At 44.2% G+C, this 10024-nt stretch overlaps 1 protein-coding gene across 3 annotated transcripts in view; it reads right to left on the minus strand.

Annotated features, from left to right (window-relative positions):
• The window catches only part of SH3GL2 (SH3 domain containing GRB2 like 2, endophilin A1), a 232440-nt gene extending 222416 nt beyond the window's left edge, over nucleotides 1-10024 (minus strand). For 2 of the 3 annotated variants that reach the window (XM_015437118.4, XM_045373289.3), the window contains exon 1: nucleotides 9446-9667. In XM_015437118.4, coding sequence (XP_015292604.1) covers nucleotides 9446-9490 — 45 coding nt within the window. In that variant the 5' untranslated portion in view covers nucleotides 9491-9667. Of the gene's footprint in view, nucleotides 1-9445; nucleotides 9668-9760 lie in introns of those variants that run through there. The other variant, XM_065530483.2, reaches the window with a different exon arrangement.

Genomic DNA, 10024 nt, shown 5'->3' on the forward strand with positions numbered 1-10024 from the left:
GCTTTTAAAGGGCTCATGAGATTAGATGAAGTCCAATCATATAATCTCCCTTTTGTCTTATAAAGTTAAAATCTCAGGAATAACATCTTTTCAAATTGAACATTGCACCCACACTCAAAGGGGAGGAGAATACACAACAGCAAGAGTCACCAACATTCATAGCGTTCTGTCTACCATATTCCTCTTCCAGGCCTGGCTTATGGATATCTCCTATGCTTGTTCAAACATACTCTTTCCCTTTGGCAACCTTGAAAACCATGTGTTACAGACGGCAGAACCCATCCAGGGTCATCCTGAGTCCCTGAAGCAAATAACGGGAAATATAAATGAAAAAGACTTTGAGCAACAAAGTACCATTAAGACTTCTCGGCTAAGCCAAAGTATCAGGCCCTCTTGCTAAGTTCAGAGTAACACAACCAAGTCTACTGGTTGAAAATTAGGTCGAAAAAAGAATTTCCATCATCAAAATTGGCAAATGAAACTGACAAGAAGAAAACAGATCAGAAGCCTATTAAGTTGAAGTTTTTCTGTTTTTTGCTTTTAGTTTTTTTGAGACAGTGACTCACTCTATTGCTCAGGCTGGAGTGCAGTGGTACCATCTGGCTCACTGCAACTGTCACCTCCCAGGTTCAAACAATTCTCGTGCCTCAGCCTCCTGAGTAGCTGGGACTACAGGCATAGGCCACCATGCCTGGCTAATTTTTGTAGTTTGAGAAGGGGCTTCACCATGATGGCCAGGCTGGTCTTGAACCCCTGGCCTCAAGTGATCTCCCCACCTCAGCCTCACAAAGTGCTGGGATTACAGGCATAAGCTACAGCACTTGGCCAGAAGCCTAGTAAGTTTCTGAAGAAATTTCATTACTCAAATCAACCACGGGTAGTTAAAAGCCTGTGACTGTAAAACAGTTCCCAAATTTAAATAAACAGGACGTTGACTGAAAAAGTTATGCTGTTCCCAAAGAGGGCACATTTCTTCTCACCCTCCTTAGACCTGGCCAAATACATACAAGAAAGAACAAAAGAGTTATTCCCAGATTGCAGAGCCAGATTGCAAAACCAAGGAACTTCCTCTACTGGCAGGCAGGGGACTCCACGATGCCCCCTGCAGGATGCCATCATTATTACAGACAATAACTGTCCTGACTCCCCTTCTTTCCATTCCTCACTGGGATCGTTCACTGTGGACATTATTTCCTGTTTTTTTGTTTTGTTTTAGGTTTTTTTGTTTTGTTTTGTTTTGTTTGAGACAGTCTCGCTCTGTTGCCCAGGCTGGAGTGCAATGGCATGATCTTGGCTCACTGTAGCCTCCACCTCCCAGGCACAAGCAATTCTCCTGCCTCAGCCTCCTGAGTGGCTAGGATTACAGATGCACACCACCACGCCTGGCTAATTTTTGTTTTTTTAGTAGAGACGAGGTTTTGCCATGTTGGCCAAGCTGGTCTCAAACTCCTCAAGTGACCTGCCTGCCTCAGCCTCCCAATGTGCTGGGATTACAGGCATGAGCCACCACACCCAGCCGATTTCCCATACATTTAAAAGCATAGCTGACTATCTGCTTTATGTTTCTTTCAAGCGTTACTCTGTGGTACGGTTTGGCTGTGTCCCCACCCAAATCTCATCTTAAACTGTAGTTCCCATAATCCCCATGTGTCATGGGAGGGACCTGGTGGGAGGTAACTGAATCATGGGGGTGGTTACCTCCATGCTGTCCTCATGATAGTGAGTGAATTCTCACGAGATCTGAAGGTGTTATAAGGGGCTTCCCCCGCTTTGCTCTGTACTTCTCCACGCTGCTGTCATGTGAAAGCCATTTTTGATCCCCCTTCCACCACGATTTTAAGTTTCCTGAGACCTCCCCAGCCATGCAGAACTGTGAGTCAATTAAACCTCTTTCCTTTATAAATTACCCAGTCTCTGGTATGTCTTTATTAGCAGCATGAGAACAGACTAATATATACCTTGATATTGAGATATTTCTCAGCATTATAAAACTGTTTCCATTAATATCTATGGGGAAAGGTTAGTTTGAACTATAAAAAAGATATTTCTATTTTTTGTATATATCATAATTCAAAAGGATCCAGAAAACACTGCCTAGAGGTCCTTCAGTGTCCTAAGTACCCAAGCAAACCTCCATGGAGCTGTGGGTTCTTCACAAGTATTACTGACAGCTTCTCCATATTCATCCCTACTATATACAATTTGACCCGGTGGGGAGGGAGATTAGGGTAGAGCAACTACAACATCATATTTGGCATTTAGAAGTTGTACTAAATGTAAAACCTTCATAAATAGTGAAGTTATTTCCTGAAGCATTTTTCATCAGCTAATGATTTAGTACAGCATGAAAATATTTTGCTGGTAGAACATAAAAGACTTGGCAGGGTCTCACAATCATGGTATTTTAATAAGTATAGTTATAGCTCTCTTTTTAGTCTTTATTATCCATCAGATACCATGTGCATCATTCTTAAGCTTTTGGGCTCCTTAAGTGTTTATGGAAACAAAGAAATTCTAAACCAAAAACACTGAGAAGAGTTGTATTACAAAGGTTCAAAACTTCATAGTTTGTCTACTGCTGTCTCAACATTCCTTCCCACATACACTAACTGTGAACACCCTACCCAGGTAACCAGGTGCACAAGTTTGATAAGGTTGGCCCGTACCACAAGTTCAACTCTGTCTTCTTTTGACCACGACCTACCAATGCACCAATGCAAATGCACCAAATGCACCAAAATGCACCAGTGAAATCCCCCCCCACCTTTTCCTGTGAACTGCACCGAGACCACTAGTAAAGGCACTGGCCCACAGTCCTTGCTCTCTCTGCTCCCACCTGTTTCCCACCTGCTTAGGTGATCCTGCTCTCAGAGCTGTTACCTCCACCTGACATGTGTCCCCCTCCTATCCTCCTATACAGTGCTACTGTCATTCTAAGACCCGTGAGTATAATAAACTCTGTTTTCTTGAGCCTCTCCAGTGTCCCCTCTTGTGGCTACACCTCACTGACCATTACCTAAAAGAATACAGGACAAAGGAGTAAAAGAACAAAAAGAGAAAAAAGGAGGCCAAAAAATCCACTGACTTCTTACCCACTTAGCGTCTCCCCTATCTGGCCTTAAATTCAGAAGAATTGCTCATCCCTAGAAAGGCCCACCAGGAATCCACCTTAAAGTTTGAAGCAGTTCCTAAACTCCATCTCCTCACCTAATTCTCATTATTCATTCGTCAGTGTGTGCTGCCCTTCTCTCTCCGCTGCCTTAAGCTACTCCTCTGAAGAAAGCCCTCGGGTTGCTTGACGCCCTGAGACTCTGTATGCAGCACAAGAAGCCTGGCAGAATGGAATTTGCTCTGCAAGCTTCAGCTCCCCTCCACTGAATATTAAACCTCTCCCTTCCACCATGACATCTGTCTCAAAACAGTCACCATTTGCCCCAACCAAGTCTTGCCATTTTTTAGGGCACTTCTAATTAATTTGCAGGCTACTTTAAAATTTTCCAAGTAGACTGAAACCAAAATTCATATAAACTCAATTTAAAACATTAAAGAATTACTACAGGAAAAAAGCCTGCAAAAATACAACTGTTTCAACAACACAAACTTCAATCAAGAGGACTCTCAGTCTAAAGGGAAATCATTTTCAGTCACCATTTTCTTTTCATATACCCCACAGGCCCATGTGCCAGTGTATCATCGTATCGATGACTTCAAGCTCATTAACATTTTGTTTTACATGGTTCAAGTGATCCTTATTATGCAAGCATGGCACTCTCACAAGCATTATCTCATTCAATCCTGACACCTCTGGAAAGGTTTTTTATATTTGATTGCTGCTAAAACTAATGCAGAGAAGGCTGCATTTTGATCAGGCATCCTAAAGCCCAGTAACAGAACGGGAGTGATGGTATTGTAAGAAACACTCACTTTCTCCTGATGACATGATGAATTTATTCATTTATTTATTTTTGAGATGGAGTCTCACTCTATTGCCCAGGCTGGAGTGCAGTGGCACCATCCTGGCTCACTGCAACCTCCGCCTCCTGGGTTTAGGCAATTCTCCTGCCTCAGCCTCCTGGGTAGCTGGGATTACAGGCATCTGCCATGACGCCCAGCTAATCTTTTTGTATTTTTAGTAGAGACGAGGTTTCACTGCACTGATCAAGCCGGTTTTGAACTCCTGACCTCAAGTGATCCAACCGCCTTGGCCTCCCAAAGTGTTGGGACTATAGGAGTGAGCCACCACGCCCCACCGTATTTTTACTTTTTGGGAGGAGGGAGGGGCAGCAATTAGGAATTTATTTAAGAATGTGGTGATAGGCTAAGGACATTCTCCCTCAGAAAAATGCATGTATAAAATGTGACTTATAATTTTATAAAATATATAGGCCCCTTGCAGCCTATTAGAGACTACTGGCTAAGAATCTGATAGGGTACGGGTGTAGAAATCCTGGGTCAAGCAACAAGCCACAGCCAAGATTTTAAAGGCAGCAGAGAGTTGACTGATTAGAGGCAATTAAAAAACTGAAAACCTCACTGATATAAAGTCATAACTAATTAGCTATTTAATCCAATATCTTAGCAAGTTTAACATTTCACCAAATCAACAAATGCATGAAAAGATTTATGTAATGGTCTCCTGAGCAAAGCATCTATATAAAATACAGCATTCTCAATGAGGAAATTAGGTAAAACAAAAAGACACAGAACACAAACATAATGAAATTTTCCCAGTTATGGAATCCAAGTGTGACAAATAAGCACATACCAGACTGTATCATAAAACCCAGACTACCCAAATTAATTTTATCATTTAAAAAAATCAGAAAACACAGTTTATTATAGGTATATTTCTGTCTTAGTCTGTTCAGGCTACTAACAAAATACCTTAGATGGGGTAATTTATAAATAACATAAATTTGCTTCTCACAGTTTGGGAGGCTAGGAGTCCAAGATGAAGGCACTAGCAGATCTGTGCCTGGTGTGCGCCCACCCTCTGCTTCAAAGATGGTACCTTGTTGCTAAACCTTCACACGGTGGAAGGGGACAGGGTGACCCTTTCAACCTCTTTTAAGAGAGCACTAATCCCATTCATGACTCAATCATGAGTGCTCTCATGACTTAGTCACCTCCTAAAGGCCCCATTTCTTAATACTGTCACATTGGCAGTCAAGCTTCAACACATATATTTTAGGGGGACACAATCAGACCTTAGCAATATACTAACCAACTCATTAAAAAAGAAGAAAGTATATCTTTTTGATGCAATAGAAAATTATATGTTATTTACAGGCTGAATTGTCCTCTTAGATGTTGAATCAAATATAGAATAGTGTGGTTAATCCTTTTAGGCAAATAATGACTTATGGATTGAACTGTGCTCCTCCCAAAATTCATATTAAAGTCCTAATTACAGTAGCTCACAATACAACCTTATTTGGAAATAGGGGCATTGCAGATGTAATTTTTTCTTTTTTTTGAGAGGGAGTCTCACTCTGTTGCCCATGCTGGAGTGCAGTGGCGCGATCTCAGCTCACTGCAAGCTCTGCCCTCCGGGTTCACGCCATTCTCCGGCCTCAGCCTCCTGAGTAGCTGGGACTACAGGTGCCCGCCACCACACCCGGCTAATTTTTTGTATTTTTAGTAGATATGGGGTTTCACTGTGTTAGCCAGGATGGTCTCGATCTCCTGACCTCGTGATCCGCCTGCCTCAGCCTCCCAAAGTACTGGGATTACAGGCGTGAGCCACCGCACCCGGCTGGGCATTGCAGATGTAATTATTTAAGATAAACTCATACTGGGAGTAGGATGGTCTTGCCCAACCCTATATGACTGAGGTCCTTACAAAATGGGGAAATTTGGACACTGAGACACACACAGGGAGAATGTCATGTGAACGTGAAGGCAGAGACCAAGGTGACGTATCTACAAGCCAAGGAAGCCCAAAGATTCCCAACAAAGCACAAGAGCTAAGAAAGTAGCCTGGAACAGATCCTGTCTCATACTTCAGAGGGCTCATGGCTCTACTGGCACTTTGGTCTCAGACTTCAAGTGTGCTTATCTCAAGGAGTGGGAAACAATACATTTCTGTTGTTGAAACCACTCAGTTTGTAGTACTTTGTTACAGCAGCTCCAGCAAAATCATAAAATGACCTAATATATTTTACTTTATAATAGACTTTTAGATGTTATTATAAAGCCAAATGTGTACACATCATATGCACGATAGAGTGAATTTTTAAAAGTACAGATTTTGTAGGAGCTTCATGTTCACTGGAAACAGCTATTTTTAACTAAGTTGCTGCCAGTTTAAAGCAAGTGAAAAAAAATTGACGTGACTTTTGTAAAATGAAATCTCAATATGAATAAAACTCACTAAAAGAGCAACACAAGATCATTTGCCCTTTTTTACAGTAAAAAAGAATAATCTTTATGAGCAATTAAGTAATGAAGTATATGAAAATAAGATGATCAATTTTTTGTATCTTTATATATTTTCATGCGGAAAGGATTTTCTCCTCTAATAAATTTTACTCGGCAAAAGCATTTTTTACCTCCAAATCGTAAATATATTGAAAATAACTGTCAGCAACAAGGTAGAAATAATCAATTTTAATATAAGACAACAGTTGTAACACATTTAATCAGAAATTCCAAGTACAAACAATATACTTTTATTAACATAAATATCATCCCTTACTAACACAAGCAAAAAAGCTCAATTCCATAGAAAGAAACGTTTGCCTGAACAGACTCCTTCCACTTATAAACCCAGACTACGGGCTAGGTGCGGTGGCTCAGCCTGTAATCAAGGTGGGCAGATCACCTGAGGTCAGGAGTTCAAGACCAGCCTGGTTAACATGGCTAAACCTTGTCTCTACTAAAAATACAAAAATTAGATGGGTGTGGTGGCAGATGCCTATAATCCCAGCTACTCGGGAGGCTGAGGCAAGAGAATTGCCTGAACACAGGAGGCAGAGGTTGCAGTACGCTGAGATCACGCCATTGCACTCCAGCCTGGGCGACAGAAGCGAAACTCTGTCTCAAATAAATAAACAAACCAACCAACCCAGGCTATATTATCCAGCACATCAGTTCTCAAAAGGAAGTAATTCTAGGTCTAAAGCTTCTCTGTAGATAACATCAGGTTCACGGACCTGCATGGAAAAAAATCGCTAAAAAAGTAGGACAGGACTATTTCTGTAATTTTTTTGTCACATGCAAACATTAACACAGATATTACATACCCTCCTAAGTATACATATGCACAGAACAGTAACCTGTGCCTTAGACTTTCTAAGAGTGTGCTACACTAAATTATGGAAAAGAGATCACGTGCTGCTTCACCTTTCAAATAAAAGGCTTTTCAGTAAAAGGAAGACAATGACGCAGTGATTCTGCATTTGGATTCGGTGTGATAAATAGTAACTGTATCGCATCACACGCTGACCTTCTCCAACCTTTTAATTTCTTTCCTAACACAGTTCAAATTATTTTTTCTACACTTTAGAGCTACATAGAACTTCAAGCTTTAGCTGAAATGGAGCCTTCTAATTATTTTTTAAGTTGGAAAAACTAAAAAGTCTAGCTTGGGTAACTTCTTCATAGCATAAGGGGTAGTATTTTATACTAATAAAAATATCCTTAATGTCAACAACTATCATTTATTGAACACTTTCTACGTGTGTTCTACACACTCGTTTCTCTTCACCTCAACCCTGAGAAATGGAAATTATCACTTTAGCAAGGACAGATTCAGAAGTTAAATACTCTCTCAAGGTCAGAGGCAGTAGAGGCAGGATTCAAACCTTAGCCTTTCCCACTCCAAAGCCAGGACTTTTAATTGCCTTTGAGGGCACTAAGCTTTGCAAAAGAAATCTATGGAATCAAAGTGGAAAAAAGACGTCGTGTTGGTAAACGCAGTATTGTTGAGGTATGCTATAGAGAAGTGACCAACTGAGCAATCAAAAAGGTTAGTAATATCGAAGAAGTCTTTCCAGAGAATTCCTGGGCAGCACATATGCTTGGTTCTGTAAATCCGAAAGAACTTGCAGTATAAAGTTATTAGAAGCCTTCCAAACTACATCAACAAACAAAGCACTTACTTTCATAAACATGTCTGGCAGAGAGGTCACACATAACTCCAATTGTAATAGAAAAGCAAAAATAATTACATTAGGAAATATTTTTAAATAGTCTTACTTTTCCTGATTTCCTAAGTTGACAGGTATAATTGATTCTATAAAGGCAAGTCTATGTGATGAAGATGATGCACATGCGTGGAAACACACACACGATGTGAATTTCACGCTACATCTGTCACCCTAAGTTAACCAAGGTTCTGTAAAACACAACCCTCACCTTTTCTGGATGTGGTTCATAACAGGGCTGCCACTGGGGTAGCCCAGGAAAAACCTCACTACTTCCGAGAAATTATGAGAAAGCTCATGAATTAAGGCTAACCTATGAAAAACTATTTAACACTAAATTATGAAAAACATTTCGAGGTAAGTCATCAAAATCCTTAGCTAAAGATCCCGTAAATTTGAACCTGTTTCGGAAAGACAAAAAATTAGTAATCACACACATTATGTAAGAAATAGGTCACAGCATAAGTATTCGCTTAATTGTCCCTATGTAAAATTCTTCGAGTCCAATGATTTTAATTATTAGAATCTAAATTAATTAGTTTTATTACAGTCACAACCTATTAACCCCATAAAGAAAAATGGGCACATCCACGATGTCAAATGTTCATTAAAAACGATTTAAAATACATGATGATTTTAAGTCTTCAACAATTTGGTTGCTGAAGGGAAATATTTAAGACCCGCAGACTGTGGTCATGCCCTGGCCTCAAAGGAGTTTGACGACCGAGTTCTCCGGGGAAAAGTTAATGTATGCGAGTCTCCAAAGGAAGCCCCCAGCCTTCCGTTCCTCTGGAGCCTGCGGGCGGCGGGGAAGGAGGGTTCTGACCACAGAAGGGAAAGGAGCGCAGACCGCCGGCCTCCGCGCCGCCACCCCCAGTGCGGTCACCGCTCACGCCAACACATCCCGGGACAGCCGGGCGCACCGACTCCGCAAGGTCACCCGGGAAAAGGCGACTTTACATAATCCCCGCCGCGCCGCCCGGGCAGCAGTGCAGCCGCGGTCCCCTTCCTGCAACACGGGCGCGAGGTGATGCGGGGGCGGCAAGCGGCGCAACCAGGCGGGACGCCGCGGACCCGCGGGCAGGCAGCGCGCACCAAGCCGGGGGTGGGGAACCGAGGGCGGACGCCCAGCCTGGGGATGCCCCGAGCCGCCGCCTTGGCTTGCGAGGCGGGGCGCGGCCGGCGCGGGCGAGGCGCGGTGCCGAGGTCCCCAAGCTACCGCCGGACGGCCAGCGCCGAGCGCCCCCCTCGCAGCTTCGCCCCGGACTGCCCCGGGACGCACCTGCCACGCGCCTTACCTGAGTGGCTTTGTGGAACTGCTTCTTAAGCCCGGCCACCGACATGGTGCAGGAGGCCGCGCTGGCGGCTGCGGTGCGGGAGGGAGGCGGCGGGGCGGGACGGGAGGGCCGAGCGGGGCGGCGCGCTCGCCTGGCCGCCGCTGGTCGTGCCGCCGCCGGGGCTGTGGGCGCGAGGGCGCGGAGCCTAGCAGGACGCGGGCTCGTGCGGAGAGACACTCTGACGTCAAGGGCGGGTGACGCGGCCTCTTAAAGGGGACGCGGGAAGCCCCGCCCCAAGCGCGGGAACGCCCGGGCAGGTGCTGTGGCGCGCGGTACCTGGGCTCCGGCGCCCGCTGCGAGGATGTGGCTCAGCGGCACCCGCGGGTGGATCCCCAGTCAGCGGGCCGAGGACGTCCTCCTGTCCCGGGGCTGGTGTTCCTGCCCCCGGGGGCTGCGGACGGGTCGCTGCAGATTGGCAGCGCAGGCACCCGCACGACTCAGGTGACTTGCTGGGCTTCCAGGTGGCCGCGGCGGCGCTGCCTGCAGACGGCTCTCCTCCCCTTTGAGCCTGGCCTCTCTGCAGCCGCAGCCCGAAAAGGA

The sequence above is a fragment of the Macaca fascicularis genome, chromosome 15 (assembly GCF_037993035.2).
Source record: "Macaca fascicularis isolate 582-1 chromosome 15, T2T-MFA8v1.1".
Lineage (NCBI taxonomy): Eukaryota > Metazoa > Chordata > Mammalia > Primates > Cercopithecidae > Macaca > Macaca fascicularis.